The sequence below is a fragment of the Pleurodeles waltl genome, chromosome 6 (assembly GCF_031143425.1).
Source record: "Pleurodeles waltl isolate 20211129_DDA chromosome 6, aPleWal1.hap1.20221129, whole genome shotgun sequence".
NCBI lineage: Eukaryota > Metazoa > Chordata > Amphibia > Caudata > Salamandridae > Pleurodeles > Pleurodeles waltl.
In genome coordinates, this window is record NC_090445.1 from 830,451,121 (window position 1) to 830,468,591 (window position 17,471).

The window sequence follows — 17,471 nt, forward strand, 5'->3', positions numbered from 1 at the left end:
GACAAGATTTGTACTTTTCGATCTATCTGTATATTGTGGCTGCACCAATCCAATTCTCGAATAACTGAAAACAGTCCTTAGAAAATAAAGTAAATGTTCCCCTTCTTTCCCTTCCAGTTCTTGTTCCCTTTTATCATGATCACTCTTGCTACTAGTGGGGCTTCTTTTTTACTATTACTGTTGGTACTCACTAGCTGCTATCCTCACTTTAGGAACTACATGGCGGGCTTATTTCACCATGGCCATTTTTATAATGGAGCTTATCAATACATTCTGAGGCACAGCAGATTCAATAGATTCCCCCTTTGGGGTGTCTCCGGTTCCAGTTGTTTGTGTGCTCATGACAGGATGTGGTATTTCAGCCACAGAACCATTTAACAATGGGTCAGTTTGTAGAGCTACATCACTTTTCGCTCCTGTACTAGTCAGTACTTGAAATATAGTTATTAAAGATGCAATATGGCCCATCCTACTGAATAATTTCTCTGTTAAAAGCAGAGAGTCCAGTACACCATGCAGAGCAGTTAGGGCTTCTGTAATAATAAGCTTTGTTTATTCAAGGTTTTCAGGAAATGTATATTAGATTGTCTTTGGCCAGGTATATTCAAGAATATCTGCTTATAACCACATTCATGGGTACCGGTGCACTAATGCTTCTACAGTTTAAATTGTTCACATTTTTATCATAATCTCCTCTGCCATATTTTGCAAGGTAAAATCCAGGTCAACTGGAGAACTAGTTAAGGGAGAAAAATCATATGAAAAATCATAGCAGTATCGAGAATTTCTACACAGTGGACATTGGGTCTTTTCTCCAGTTCACTCTCTGTGTTTTCTCTAGCATTCGACTGCTGTGAACTCCTGGTGGTTTAAGAAACACCGCAAGTGAACAAATGGCTACAGTCAGTGGCCTCTGTATCAAATTGTATTATGTCCCTCTACCTTCCAAATGTATTGGTCCCTCTAGATTGCTTCTTAATTTTTTTTCATAATTAGGGTTTGACTCTGTCGAGGAGGCGGCAGTGTGCACCAACTTGGCACTCTTGGCACTTCTCCGAGACAAAGTACCTGTTCCCAGTTTTCAGTTTCCCAATTGCTGTCATCTCACAATTGACAGCTAATGGCTCATGTATGGTTAATTTAAACAGCTATTATTTTATTGTTGACAGTTGTTGCCGAGTTAGTTGTTAATCAACTGCTGAAGGGCTTTGTCAGCATCAATGGTAGTGTTAATACTGGTAGGGTGGTTTAGATACACCCTTTCTGCTTGCTTCTCTTGCAGACTGCAGGGTTACAGCAGGGACTCACAACAGCAGGTTTCAGCCCTAGGACTTCGAAAATAAATTATGGCTACATCTCAACTACAATAACATTAAGAGCATACCCTACAGCTCAGAGCACATCTACAGAAGTAGGAGGAAATGATCGAGGATCAGGATCGGATATCAACATTCATCTTTTTCTAATCCATTTAAAATCTTGCTGTTAAACTGGTATAATAGCATGGCTGCATTACAAAGCATGGATAACAAATTTTGGTATAGCCAATTGCCAATTGGGTCTTGGCTGGAGAAGTCTCTGCTGGAGAATGCCAGTTACTGGCTACTGAATCCTTTAGCCTAGTGGGGGAAGGGGGCAGCCTTCTCATTAGGAACTCTCCAATTTGGTACCATGCTGAGCCACTTCAACCAGTTTGTCTTGAGTCAGAGCACTCCACTCCCTATGAGCCTATGGTCCTAAGGGACTAGCGATCGTTTTAACAAACTCTGATGCCCACGCTACAATTACCAGCTCAACCACCCCACTCGGCTCCCAGATAGCGCAAACCCAGCAGAATGTGGTTGAGCTGGGCACACATAGTGGCAACCAGAGACCACTTGTCAGAGAGGTGCAACTAATGATGGCAGGGAGTAGCTGGCATTAGGCAAGTAGTGGCAGGCAAAGTGCAGCTTACATGGAACTCTACTTGTCTCAACAGCTGGCTGACAGGGAGGTCAGCAAAGAGCATAAAAGCAAGTAAACAAGTGAGCAGTAAGTGCTTGATGAGGCAAACAAAGCAATTATCTTATTGTTGCCACTTACCACGGTTACTAGGGAGAAGACACGAGAGAGAGAGAGAGAGAGAGAGAGAGAGAGAGAGAGAGAGAGAGAGAGAGAGAGAGAGAGAACAAGAGAGAGAGAGAGAGAGAACACACACATACATACACACACATGCTTAGCATACTCCAACCTATCTAGTGTTGGGCTTGGACTTATGTAAGTTGTTTTTCTTCTAAGCAAGTCCTCAAGTTACGAGATGCAGTGTGATTCCTCCTTCCGGTGTACACTGCACATGGACACAGACACCATGTTAGATTATTTTCTGCACAGTACGTGTAAACTACACAGAGTGTTAATAAGAGGTAAGGTGCATTATTGCAATGCATAAAAAGAATTAATGTATTTTGAAGATGTGCATCATTGCATGCGCATCTGGGGAGGAGGGGAGGTTCATGTAAACAGCACTACAAGCTACAAACGGGTACCTACAGGGCAAGTAGCATTTTCCAATTGTGGCACATGTGGCTGTAGAATCATATGCTTAGTATAAACTGAGTAGCAGCATCCTCCCAGTTGCAATGGCTACAGCGTGGGTAATAGAGCAATGTGAAAAAATGTCTTTAGCACTGTCTGACAGGCTAATACGTCCACACAATAATGCTTAGTAAATGTGTGTGGTGTTTACCATATAGCTGCCTTACCGATGTCCGCTATAGCAAAGCTGCCAAGGAAGACAACAATTGCCTCCTTTTAACAGTAAAGTGTGCCCTAGAGGAAGCATGCAGAACTTGTTTGTCCTGGATGTTACATGTTGGTATACATTTGACAAGCCACTTGGCTACATCAGCTTTAAAAATAGCCAGCCACTTGAAAGGCTTTGTAAAAGAGACACATTGCTGATCTGAACTGCAGAACAGTTTTGGTCCCATCAATGTAATACATAAGAAACCTTTCAACAAAGTGTGCAATGCCCTTTCAGCCACAGAGTCAGACATTGGGAAACAAAACTGGTAGTTCAAAGCTTTGATTGAGGAGGAAAAGTGACACTACCTCAGACAGAACTTAGGGTTGGGTCTGAGAATGACCCTCCTTGTGGACCCATATGGTGGACCTGTATTCTTGGATGATAAGGGCTTGTAGCTCACTAAAGAGCCTAAGGGATTTAATGGCAACTAGAAAGGCTACTTTCCATGAAAGAAATTGAAGGGGACATGAGTGCAATGGTTCAAATGATGGACCCATAAGTCTATTAAGGACTATACATACTGAGGTTACAGAAAAGGGCTGCGGGGATTGGTTGTGGGATGTATTACTCTTTTTAATCACTCCACAAATGCTTTAACAACTCACATTCTGAAAAGAGAGGTGTGTGTATATGTTCTAATCTAGGCAGTGTCTTCGGGTGGTTGATGAAGGCCAACAGATGTGTAAGCTAACCTTGACTTTGGTAGGGGGGAAAAAGGCAAGCAATTATCTCCTATATTGTATTATTTAAGGGATTACATTTATTGGCAATAGAGCAATGGACACATGTCTTCTGTTTTGCTGCATAGTAAGAGCACATTGTCGGGTGCCTAGCCTCCTTAAGGACAGATATGCATTCTTGTGGGGGATGCAGGTATTCAAACTCTAGGACCTCAGGTGCTGAACTGTGCTTGGTCCAGGTGTCTAATCTGTCTGTTTCTGAGATTGCACATCTGCTCTGAGAGGAGGCCTCTTGTGGGTGCTGATGGAGAGTTCTACTAGGGTGGGTTGTCTGGTTCAGGCTGGAATGCTGTGTGCCTGTGCCTGAGCTTCTTAATGACAAACAGGAGCAGAGGGAGAGATGAAAAAGTGCAGACAAATATCTCTGACCAGTTCATCAATAAGGCATTCCCTACAGGATGTCTGTGTGAGTAGCTGGCAGCAAAGCTTGGGCATTTTTCCTTTTCGGCTGTCGCAAATAAGACTATCTGCGGATAGTCCTTGAAGTGAAGCACCCAATGCCAGATGATCTGTGCTAGGCGAGAGAGCTGCAGTGAATGAGTGTGCTACTGCTCCTGTATGCAATACATCATTGTCATGTTGTCTGTCCTGATTAAGACTATTTTCCCACAAATTAGTTGGTGAAACACATTGGGAGCAAGCTGTTTAGCTAGAAGCTATAAGAAAATTATGGCGAGACCATGATGTCGAGAGGGCTACTGCCCTGTAGACTGTGTTGATGGTGAGAGCTCCATCCCCGGAGAGGGATGCCCATGGTAATGTTAACATGCAGAACTGGGTGTATAAAAGGCCTTTCTAACAGCATGTTAGTGGGTAAAAAAAAAAAAAACAAGAGGCAACAGCGACCCCAATGTTCTCAATTCAAAATTGTATATATTTTCAGTGCTCATACACTAAATTACATCCGTTGCCAACATGTACAAACTGGAATCGGAAGACCAAACCAGTTAATCCCAAAAACAAAGAAATAGTGTGCACTTTATGTGATCATTCATGTGGTTTTAACAAACATTATTCCACAGTTTGATGTTAAATAATTGACTTATGGTATGCTCCACTATTTCTTTGTTTTAGCATGTTAGTGGGTGTCTATCATTGCACAGTGTGACAGCCCAGACGCTTCACACCACTGGGCTGGCAAACGTGCTTGCAAGGGCCTCATGTGCAACCTTAAGTATGGGACTATTGCTGTACAGGATGTCATATTCATGACTGTGCACCAAGGAATATGACGGTCTGGTTGAAAACGAAGCAGCAGCTGATCAAGATTCATTACCTATTGTTGGCTGGATACACCTTGGCAGTGATTCTTTTGAGTATGGAGTCTAGGAAAGGCTGCAACTGGGATAGAAGATGGGGTTTTGTGATATTTATGGGAAACCCCAGCATGTGAAGAAGGAACACTATTGCCTATTCGTGTTTTATGCACTGTATTTTGCTGTTCTTGATCACCCAATCATCCAGGTACGGGAGAATGTGAATTCCTTGGTGGCATAGATGTGCAGACACTACTGCCAGGCATTTTGTTAACACCCTAGGGACCGTGGGGAACTTGAACGGTACTACCTTAAACTGGTAATGACAGCCACTGACCACGAAGCACCGGTACTTGTGATGCGCGGTGTGGATGGGAAAGAGGAAATAGGAGTCTTTGAGATAAAGCACCACCATGAAGTCTCCTTGCAGCAGGAGTAGAAGACATCTAGCAGAGTTGTCAGTTTGAAGTGTTCTGAAAGGATGTAATGGTTGAGATGCCAGAGACGGAGGATTTGCTTGAAGCATCCATCCTACTGGGGATGAGGAAGCCCATTGAGTATGTTCAGCGATCTTGTGGTCGTATGAGCTCTATGGCCCCCTATTGTACTGGGGCACACCGTTGTTCTAATAGGAGGCAAGTCTGTTCAGTACCAAGCTTGTAAGTGCAGGAAGGGATGCTGGAAAGAGTGGCATGTTGTTTGGGGCAACAGCCATGTTGTATAATGCTTCAGACCCATTTGCCTGAGGTGATCTGTTAGAACTGGTGGCGAATATGGCTTAGTCTCCCCTTGACAGGTGACATGCGATCTGGGTCATATGAGGGGTATATGTGGGCTATCACTATTTAGTGGGGTAGGACCTTTGGTGGTGCCTCCACACCCCCTGCCTCGCCCTCTGAGATTCACATATAGGTTCTTTTATAGTACTCTCTGAAAGCCTGACGTTGGTAGGGCTGCTGACGTCTTTGGTAAGAGTGACTTTGTTTAGGGGATGTAGGTGTTGGTCCACTCCTGGACAGGTATCCATGAAAGAATAACCTACAGCCTGTGTCTTGCAGATTCCTAATCAACTTTGCAGTATCCCTTTTTATTTTTTCCAACATCTCATTAACCTCCGGGCAGAAGAGATGTTCTGTATCAAATGGCTGGTTGATGAGATTTTGTTGTACTTCTGGTATAAAACCTGCGATACGAAGCCAAGCCAGATTTTATTTTATTCCACTATCTTGAAGCCCAAATAATTTAGATTTGGCGAGAAGAATGGAATAACCTATGATGTAAAAAGCTGCAGATAGGTAAACCTGGTCACCAACCTCTGTGGTCCGCCAGCATTTGACTATCAACAAGCACTGAAGTTACCACCAAGTCAATACTCTAGCATCTTAAAAAGCAATCAAAAGTAGGACTCCACAAATGGATGAAGTTGAAGAAAAACGATTCTATCATTTTTTCTAGGTATGGAAGAAACCTTTCAAGCATTAGGGGTGCTGCATTGGTAAGAGGATGTACTCAACAGGAAAACTAAATCAGGGATGAAATGGCTGCCTCGTTGAGTCATAATTCTCGTATCAACACCTTAACATCTGTTTTAGTCACGTTTGAGAAGTAAACACTTCTGCACTGGTGACAACCACAAAAAAGCAGTCAACTAAAAATTGAAGGGAACAGCCAATGAGGCTCTAAGAAACAATTATGACTGAGTCCAATATTGCCCTGAAACCTGGCACAAATCCTACATTCCTGTTGGTTTAAAGTCTAAAGATCTAAAAGCCTGATTCAGATTCACACCTTATACAGTTCCACAGTGCATCTGAACAGAAACAAATATCAATCAGTAGAAGAAAGAACTGTGATGACGTTATTAGGCTGAAGGAGGCTATCAGATTAATAAAACAAGCTCCTGCATTCCACATCTCAACTTCTTTTTAATTATTAATTGGTTCCAAAAACACATAGTTTGAGTGCAGATGAATTAGTTTTGCTGTGTGGCCACAGTCTCACCAGTAAAAGTAACAAGCTGTGAACAATAGTACACCAAGACATTTTCTGACATATGAACTCCGTATCAAATAATTCATTCAACGCTTACAGAGTTTTGTTCATAACATTTTACACTATTTCCAATAATTACAACTGTGGAAACATCTTTCAAAAGCATGCATGCTACCAAATTTGAAGAAAGAAGGCAAGCAACACCTTGCAAATAAAATGTATCTAAATAGGATTAAGACCACTCTTTGACATTTGAAGAGCTGTTTGAGACTCACGGTGCTCGATCGTGGTTCAACCCATTCTGTCTTTGGCCACTTATTGGAGGTAGAACTGGTTTGGTATTTATCTCAAGGCCTCGCCGTAGGGTTTCTCTTATTTGCTCTGTATCTGAGGGATGAAAAAGATTAATCATTCACATTCTTAACACAATGCAGGAGTTTTAAACAATTACTTGAACACCGAGCAATGGAAGAGCCAGATCTGATTTTTCTTTCTAAATTTAGATACAAAAACTTTTACCTGGCATTTTAAAACTAGCAACTACTCAGATGTTGCTTGAGTGCTCAATTAAATTTTCAATAAATTATTAAATAGATAGTCACAGTATTCATTGTTAGTTCCATTCCAAAACTTCAGGCTCTTAATATTTAATGTGAATTAAGCAATGTCTGAAATTTCCATTATGCACTTCTGGAATCTGGCCTAAATGACTTATGTGGCACTTATGTAAGTATGCTGCTGAAGTTACATAAGGTATCTGTCACCAATGACAAAACATATTTCCAATGTTTTTCACATTAAAAAAACCCAGGTTCGTTTACGTGAGCTGCTGTGGTCTTAGTGACTGCTGCACATCTTTCTACTTCAAAAAAATCTTTTATGAATGTTATGTATGTATTACTTCCAGCGGTTACCTGCTAGCTAAACCAAACCAGTTTGTTTACCCTTGTTAAAAAATACCCTAAAAACATAGGCCTTGAGAACTGCATTTTGTATGTAGCGTTCCTTCTACTGCATCATGTTAGCCTTGGGCATTCAAAAAGCACCCAAGGCAGTGTTTCTCAGTGGGTAGCGCCACAAAAAAATATTTTTTATTAACCTATATCCAAATAGCTTGAACTTACAGCTCTCCTTCATCTCACCAGAAGAACGCGCTTTACTCCATGGAGAAAGTGGACTGCAAACTCTAGATTTACGCTGAGAGCCTGACCTTTTCTCAATATTCTGTCTTCCTGCTCTAAGCTTCAGACAGCTACTATGCACTCCTGTATAGAAGAAAGGAAAGGGGCCAGTTACATCTGAAGTGAGTTCTAGCAAATACTACCTCAGACTATAGGAAATCCCATGGAACCCAACATCTCCTTTTGAAACAACATGAACACAGATTCCGGTAACACTTTTCCTGGCAATGGATTTTAAAATTAGAGTCTTGGCTTAGGGCAAGTACAAGCAGAGACCAGCCCTTGTGTCATGACCGATTATCTGATCCGAGGCATACTTTTCTAGCCCTGAAAGTACAATAAATGAGGTTTTAAGAGTGCATGCACAAGAACCTTTGGGCGTGCAACAGTGTTTTTACATAGTGAATAGTCAGAATGAACAGAGCGGAAAAAAACGTTATGCCATGGAAAGGCATGTCTCTAAACCTCGTAAATACCCTGTTCTATGCTAGTGAATGCAAAAACAAAGCCGAAGCGAAGCAGCTGGGCACAGTCATTTTACAACCATGCCCTGCTTTGAGTCTAACATGCTCAAGCATTGGAGTGTTCTACTGCCAGCTACGTTGAGCTAGTGAGAGACAACTATCTATTCTAAAACAGTTTAGCCCTTAGTAACGTATATGTGCAATAAACCTTCTTTCACATGATTGATGTGGCCAACACTGCATGGGAAAGAATTCAAATCTCTCAACTGTCATTGAAGACAAAGGGATGCTAATGCACATATGTGTAACTGCTCAGAGTATATAATCTCTCTAATTCACTCATTCCACATATAGACATACACAAAGTCCAAGTTTATGAGGCTGCTTATTAGATCTCAATAGGAAAGTGTCTTTAAACAGACACTTCGGTTGCCTTACTCACAACAGCAGAGACTTCTAATTGGAAGTCCACAAAATTTAAGGATATAAGTTCTCACATTCTGCAGACAGTTGTGACATCATACTCTTTCAACTTCTGTAGCTTACCAGTCCCGTTTTCCCCTAGTGGCATCTATGTTTCCATGATCTCTCGAGTTATTGGAAACACTTTAGAACATGGAACCTGCCACCTTACTGGCTTTGGGAAGAAGGTCTGTTTGTGGTGGCTGATGGACATGTAGGAGCACGAGTCTTTCTCAATTTATGCCTCACTGAAGCAACCACCGACTCTCTCTATCTCTCTATCTCTCTCTCTCTCTCTCTCTCTCTCTGAAAATCAGAGCCCCCAAGTCCCACACATGCCCAAATGTACTCCAGAGAGGTGGCAATACAACGTTTTAGCGAATCCAGGTAAAAGAGCTTCAGAGTGTACTTTTCACAATAAAGGCAGCAGGATTTGAGTGGAATCTCTATGGCCAATCGTCAAAGACAACAGGCAGAAGGGAACCTTCATTCAGGCACTTTGGCCCCAAAATACTGCGTTTCTGGGAAATAGCTAGAGTAAAGTTCAGAGATATGCGTGGAGAACACACTGAATTACTGGTAAGGATAACTGTGTAGGATGCCTGGGGTGAACAAGAACTGCACACCGGAACATAAAATCTATGTAAACTTGCTTTGGTGTTAGGCCAAAGAGACAGTCTGATCCTGGAGAGAGCCCTTCTTCTATTCCAACAAAGCATTCATAGTGTGTCAATATGGACTGGTGTACTGTGGAGGGGAAAAAGCCTATGAAAGGATGGGATGCCTGGGAAGTTAATTAAAATACTGGAATTCTGGATACAATACTTTGAATTGGAATAGCTCCTGGCCTGATAACTTTTTGACAATGCTATGAAAGTCAACTGATTTTATAGGCTCTCTCAAAGAATGAAATATTTTTACTCCAAAGCCATACATTTCAGCTCTGTAAGTAATGCACATCTTTGATACATCTGTTAAGACACAAATGCAAGGCGTATCAGCGGGGCACTGTTGTATCATTTTCATAACGTTATCTTCATAAAAATACAAATCTCTACAATTAAAAAAAGAAAGTAGGTCCTTAATACCCCGCTTCCCAGAAAGTATAATGCATGACACAAAGCGCTCATCCACACAAGTCTGAAAGACCAGGAAATGTTTAAGGACACCAGTTTATCACAAGACTGATATTGTCTTCTTCCTCTTGGATTAAACTGCACCTTATAGCTGCTCAGTGGGCATCAGAGAACCAGTAGCTTTCTGACAGGTTTGTGACACATCACCACCACATCCTGCAGGAAGAGAAATATGTCCAGCAACATCAACTAGATGAACCCAGTTTGGCAGGCTGGTGCAAAGCAAGTCTGGTGCAGCACAGCTGGTACTGCCCAGCAAAAGCCTACTACCAGTGACAATTTACGGCTCACCACCACTACCGCAGAAACCTCTGAAACCGCCTGCAAAGTTGCTCCCAGCATTTGTTGGTTGGGGAGATAAGTTGTGCTCATTATCACAATCTGGTATCCCACCAGAGCCCCCAGTTTTCCATGACTAGCTGCCTTCAGCAGTTAGTACATCCTACTCGCTTTAACGTTGTAATGACCTTCTACTGCATAAGCTTAAAAAGACAAAATGACAAAGACAAGAGACTTTTGCTTTTCCCTTCTAAACTAGAAGCAAATGTAGAACCATTACCCAAAAGACAAAAAAATAGGGTTCGCCTTTTGAGCTACACCCTTAGGGTGGGTCCCATTGTGAACAGGATGAACTGTGTGTTCCGCACTGATCTCGGATTACTGTTGTTACAATGTCGGGTGTCATCCTAACCACAAACAAGGGCCTATGATCCCAGTGGGATCCTCTCTGTCAAGTGGGTACACCTGGCTTTCTGAGTGCCTTCCACCATCAAAACTGGAACTTTGACCAAGGGCACATTAGGACATAATCACCAACCTAGGCTGCAAAATGTGAGATTCCACTCTCTTTCTTAGCATAACTAGGAGCATACTGGGACGAGAAGAGCCTTTATAGTGCTCCAGATGTATTTTCAGTGGCCAGACCACCAACCACCAGAGCGAATATGAATTGGTGCATCAGGAACTGTGACTATGCCAAAGGATAACTGTGGTAGGCTGTGGTGGTACACAAGCGCAGAAAGACTGAGTCGGGTAGGTATGGTTCGTGGGTATTACCGTATGCTTTTATTATCTGTTAAATGTCTATAAAGAAAGTATAGTGTTCCATATTTCTTCCGTTGAAATTGATTCTGCCTTTTCCTCTTTGTAATATTCTTCTTTCTTTCTTCTTATGCCCTTTCGTAAGGTTGGCTGCGACGGTGTCGGGTGGTGGACCACTCAGGGTGAGTTGGTGAGGATATTCCACTGTGATGGGTTTTATTGCTGGTGCCCGTTCGGTTTCTTCCCCCCCTTAGTGGTTTAGTGCACCTCTCCTTCCCCTCTCCCGCCTCCCTTGTTCCCTTCCCCGGTGCCCGTGTTTCCCTGTGATCCCCTTGCCCCTAGGAGGGACCGTACCTTCGAGAGCCACGCCCGTCCGGGGTCGTGGCGGGCGTCTAGCGTCTTCGTCGTTTCCTTGTCAGCTGTAATCGGCGTCTTCTCGTCAGCTCCGCAGGAGGACTCGTCCGTATTCAGCACCGCTGTCTCTGACACTGCAACTCCACCGGCTGGGTCCTTCTCCGTGGCGTTCGACTCCCCAGGAATGTAGTCTGTCTTCTCTTGTACTTCCGGAACCAGGAAGTTGTTGCTGGTGATGCGACGTAGCGTTCTCCCGTTGTCATGAGAACGCAAAACCGTATCGAGGCAACTTGTGGAATGATGTCGGCTATGAGGGAGAGAAGACGCGGTGGCGGAGACCCGTCTACAATACCACTGCTAATTCAAATGGCTTTGAACTGTGAGTTTTTGGGAGTGGTGCCACAGTTTTTAGTCAACTCACTGAGCTATAAGAATTCCTAGACTACAGAGCCTGGCATAGCATGAGCCTATGAATACTTAATAGCCCTTCATTGACTGAAGTGATATTAATAGCCCCTAAGAGTAGTCAGGGTCGTCTTGTCAGTGATCCAAGAACAGAACAAAATGTACCTTGCAATCACTTTATGCACATAACGTTCTCCATGCAGAGACACATCAACCACAGAAGATGCTGGATTCTTCTCGTTTTGTTTAGAGTTTCCGTTCTGCTGTTCCCTTACTTTATATAGATACTTATGTTTGACAAGGTATAGCTAGTTAGACACTGACCATCACTATGTGTAATAAAGGTCCTTAGTTGCCTCACCTCTAGTTAAGAGTGCAACACAACCCAAGGTCTTAAGATAACAGTCGTAAAGGATCGCACCATCACAGATACTTTCCACTGACTGATACAGACCCAGAACAAACTTTACACAGCGCAATAGTCAAGTACACTGCATGTTATCATGGGTAATGGGAACTATTGATGCTGCCTTCCAGTAATTTGGGCAACAAGTCTGTTAAAGCAGCAAAGCACAAATGCATGTAACATTTAAAATCTTCTTGTGGACACCTCTTGATGATGGTTTCAAGCTTCAGTCATTTGCTGAGGGGTGCCCGGAGCTGCTGCAGAGAGAGTTTGTGTGCCGTTGCTCCAAATCAACTTTTTTTTAAACTATAAGAGTAACTTATCTGAAGTCATAATAACGAACACAACAAAGAGATCTGTCAGTTTTGCAGGCTGTAATGTTACACATCAAATACAATCTCATAGCCTTTTGAACATTCTGCCAGTTTTTAAAGGTGAGTTAAAGAAAAGGTAAACAGAAAAAGTTCATTCATTCGAAAATTTGGTAGAATGTTTGGAGAAGCACTTGCGTTTATAACCAAACATTGCATAAATTTGCTGTTATTTCACTCAAATGATCGTGTTCAAAGAAGGCTTGGTTCAGCGAGCCATCCAAATATGATATGCAAGTAGATTCACTTCGCCTTCAGGCAAGTGTAATGTAAATGTAATGACCTAAAACAAAAATAGGTAGGGCAAAAGTGCGTGAACAAGGCCGCATATTGTACGAATAGTGAACTGCTTGAGTTTAATAAAAGTATCCAGAACTGCCTTTGCAAATGCGGACAACTCTTATAAAACATAACATTTTACACTAAACCTCAAGGTGAGCAACCAAATATCAAATTTAAGGAGTTCTACGTCTAAAAAAAAAACAACAACAAAAAAAAACAGCAGAATAATCTGTGTCAAGAAATGTCATGCCTCAAAATCCTTCAGTGCTGAACCAGACCTTTTACTCCTTCCTCTCTCCCTTAAACTGTGTCGGTAATATATCAATTCATTCTTACAGGAAGCCATTTTTCCAGACACTTAAAAAGTAAAATTAACACCATCCCCCAAAAAATAAATAGATAAAAAACAAAGTTGACCCTTATCGACTCTTCAACTGCAGGCCATTCAACACCTCTGGCCACTCATTAACTCAACTGCAAAATGCACAGCAAAACATCTTAACATCTTCATAGAAAATGGAAACCTCTTCCAGCCCAATCAATCCGAATTTCATGCAGACATTGTATACATAATGGGCAAAAGCAATGTTTGTCTTCAGCTGCTCCTTGATCTTTCCGCTAAATTTGATAATATTCATCATTGAGGCTTATTTACATTCTTGGAGCCTGTAGTGATTTAACACGAAGTTTCTTAGTTGGTTCATCTCCTCCCAAACCTCATTCCAAACCAATGACATACAGCTAGTTATGATGGAGAATGCCTTCCCTCATCCTGATCACTTGTGGTGTCCCTCAAGGATCTATCCTAGCTCCTACTGTGCTCTGTCGTTATAGACTACCTCAGAGGATCCTGATTGAGGACTAAAGCGTCTTGATTCCAAGACATGCAGATGTTACTGAATTGGGTTACAGGGTTACTTTCTTCTTCTATGTATGCTCTCCCTGGAAACCTGCCCAATGCAGCTATACAGCTGGATGCCTGAAAATGTTTCTCATCGAGAAAGACAGCTATTTCCACAACAAAATCAAATTCAAAGTAGTGTGAACTCTGAACTGCACCGCAACAATTTCACCCAAATTCTTTCCCCACCAAACAAAATAATTTGATTTTGGATTAAATGTGTTTGTATGTAAACTCAAACACTGAACATTAGGCAAACCTGAAAGAATTCACTCATGCTAAAAAAAAATACCTAAAACCTTTTCAACTGAGAATCATTCTTTTGTTCAGGTGATTTCATGCACTATGCTGCTGAACACTAAGATCTGAATAAAGTAAAATCTCACCCATCAGCAATCCAATCTACCTCATTGGAGACCCCCCCCTCTCATTTCCTATTGACCTCAACTGTCAAGAAGATGATCTCTATGTCAATAAAACAAATGAAATCATACATTTTCAGCCATTAGCTAGTTAGGAAACATTTCACTAACTATCTCTAACCTTTACCTTCCTCTCCCATGCTTCAGTCCATATGAACTCTTCAACCTTCTCCAACTTTCTTCTTCTAAGACAATTCTGTTTTCTGCATTTATTTCCCTTCTCCTTGCTCATTTGAGGACACCTTTGGTCCATTTTGCAAACCTGTACAACAACTTGATCTTCTATAATTTGACAATTATCCAAAATGTTATTCACATGCTTGGTCTTTTTCGACTTACTTTAAAGTTCTGCTGAGGGATGTTGAGCGCCACTGCTGATTTTATGAGAATTTCTAGAACTTTGTCAGGAACAGGCAGAAGTGATATCTGACAGTAATTCTTCGAAACTTTAACATCCAAGATAGAATTTTTTTTAACAGGATTGCCATTGCTTCCTTCTAAACCTCAGGGAAGGAACCAGATGTGACTGCTGCATTTATTAGGAGCGTAAGCTGAAGAGCCACTGCTTCTGATACCACATATAGAATCTGTGGTGGACAACAGTCCAGATGAGATACAGATTTAATTTTCAGCACAAGTGCCTTTACTTCAGTGGCAGAGAGCATAGACAAAGAGGAACACTGTGGTATCAGTTATCATGGAGGAATTGGGAAAGACCTCTTTAGCCGGGGAGGGGGGAAAAAAAGGAGTGGCCAAATTGTCTTCCTCTGAAAAACTGGCAATAGGCTCCGGCTGCAGACTTTCCTGAAAGTTAGTAAATTCAAAGAAAATGTTGCAGTCTTCTAATGAAAAAATATAGCGAGATCATTGCAGAAAGAGGGGTGTGAGAAGTACCTGACAGGTGCAGTCTTGCATGCCCTTCCACTCCCCCAAGCCCCACATTACATCCCAGAGAATAAGGGCCCAGATGGTGCAGAAGGAGCACACTCAAGCAGGATATCTGGAATTGAGGTCAGACCACAGCGGACACCGAATTGGAGAGCAGCATACCTGTCTATGGGCCAGCAGAAAGGGTCCTCTGAATAGTCACCAGACTACAGGTTGGGAGGACTTGCAAGCACTAAACCCTGAAGAGTTTGAGGCCAGTCGATTCCTGCAGAGTGCTGGGTGGCCTAAGAGTGACAAATAAGAGCAGGGAATCAGTGGGACCAGGGGGAAGTGGGATAAAAAAATCCATTGAGAAAATAGTCTGATAAGACTTAGAACAAACAAGTCCTTGCCGCTGACTGCTCAATAGAGAAGGGTGGTGCACCTTCTCTGAAGTTTCTGACCCTGAGCCTTGTTACTTTGTTGTGAATATCGGGCAGAATCAAGCATGAAAGACATAGAGACAGCATAAACTGGAGAGTTATATCTTTTTAAGAAGTCTGCGACACAGAAGCAGACTGCCTCTTTCCCAAGAACTATACTGACTGAGGGGCAGAAACAATTGCTTCAGGACCTTCAGGATGTGGTGGTTGCAGTGACCAAAGTCAGGTTGCCCTTGCCGATAGATTAGATACAGTGGTCACCGACCTTTGATCATGAAGGCGGGGCTCGCGCTGGGACTTTATTCACTGTTCTGTGTGGAAAAAGCCCTTCAGAGTGATACAAACCTGCACACACTGTGCAAAAGAGATGTGATCCTTCAGGATAATAGGGGTGGAGAAATAGGAGGAGTAAAGGTCATGTCGTTCCTGGACCTTACAAGAGAAATCAAATACATGATGCTTTTACTGGCCTGCCCGAGAATGACTGCAGATAGGAAGATGTTGCACTTCCAACCCATGGGCTGTTTGGGACTGAATCACAGGTTCCACTGTGGTACAGAACAGGAAAGGATGAATGGAGAATCAACAAAGGATGGAGAACAAGGAGGGACAGCATAGAAATGTATCAGCGGTGAGCTACTCAGAGAAAAGCATGACTGAGACATAATTGGCTGAGGCGAGGAACAACAGAAGAGTCTAGCACATGCTGGACTGATATGGGAACTTGTTGGACCTCTGCAGCTGACGAGAACCTGATCATCTAGCAGACAAATGAGGATTAGAATGGGTGGAAGGATCTTTGATGGATTTGTAGCTATACTCTATAGCCTGTTATATGTCTAGATTTATTACTGTCCAAGTACCATGTCTGGATTTGTTGAAAGGGTGTAGGGGGGCGATTTTTATGAAAACTGGAGGGGGTTTTATGGTGATGGGGAAAAGACAGATCCTGATGCAAACCCTCTCTCTGCAGAAAGACATACTATATATTCAAGGCTGGCAATGGCAGACTGGCTATGGGATATAACTATAATAGTACTCCCTATATATGTTGGTGTCTATGTTTAATACAGTATTAGTTTGAGGTTAAGAAGAGTTGACAGGGGTGACAGACTCCTCATGTGCTGGGGGGGGTGAGGGGGAGTAGTTCTAAGCCAGTCGCGTGAAGCTGTGGGTGACTTGGAAGATGTGATGGGTTTTATGCAGTTCTAATCAAGAGAATAATTTAATCATAAGACAGTTTAGCAACACACCAGGTGCAAGGAAGATGCAGAGTCAGTCCAAGAGAAGGCTTACAGGGGGAATATAATTTTACATATGATATATAATGAAACAGAGTTGACGATAAGTTACTTTGAACGTGACCGGCTTATGGAGTAATGTCAGGAGGGGTGTGGTGTTTCGGCACGCCTACACCACATATTGCAGGAAACACATTTAGTAGGCACAAAATGCTAATTTAACTGGAGGTGTAAATATGTGCTGGCTAATGGCAGGTATAGTACTAGCTCACCAGAAGTGGGTCTTCTCCTCAGGATCTTGATTTTGTTCTTGAACACACATGGTATGACCCTGAAAGGTATAATGTTGTGGTACTGTGCAAAGGTTGTGGTGAAAGGGTTTTAGTAATTACGGTGCATCTACCCCCGACAATGCAAATGCAAATGCTAGAGAGAATGAGTAGGGTATTGCATGGTCTTTTGGAGGTAGTAGTGACTTTAGGAGCTGATTTTAATCTGACAATGGATAAATGGTGGGACAGATCAGTAAGGAGGCCTGGGACTCAAAAGGCAGTGAATAATTCACTTTACCAATACAATAGGGTTGTATGATGCATATGTCAGACAATTTCCTTATTATTCTTTGAAACTGGACTGTAATGTTGCCCCAGTAGAGTATGTGGGCAGGTTTAGGCACAATTTATGGCACGGGGTATTTTTGCTCACTTTGCCAAAGTGACTAC

General features: G+C 42.3%; 1 protein-coding gene across 3 annotated transcripts in view; it reads right to left on the bottom strand.

Moving 5' to 3' along the window:
• The window catches only part of SUFU (SUFU negative regulator of hedgehog signaling), a 401,082-nt gene that overhangs the window by 205,866 nt on the left and 177,745 nt on the right, over positions 1–17,471 (bottom strand). For all 3 annotated transcript variants that reach the window (XM_069239511.1, XM_069239512.1, XM_069239513.1), the window contains exon 8: positions 7,049–7,160. In XM_069239511.1, the coding sequence (XP_069095612.1) occupies positions 7,049–7,160 (112 nt within the window). The remainder of the gene's footprint in view (positions 1–7,048; positions 7,161–17,471) is intronic.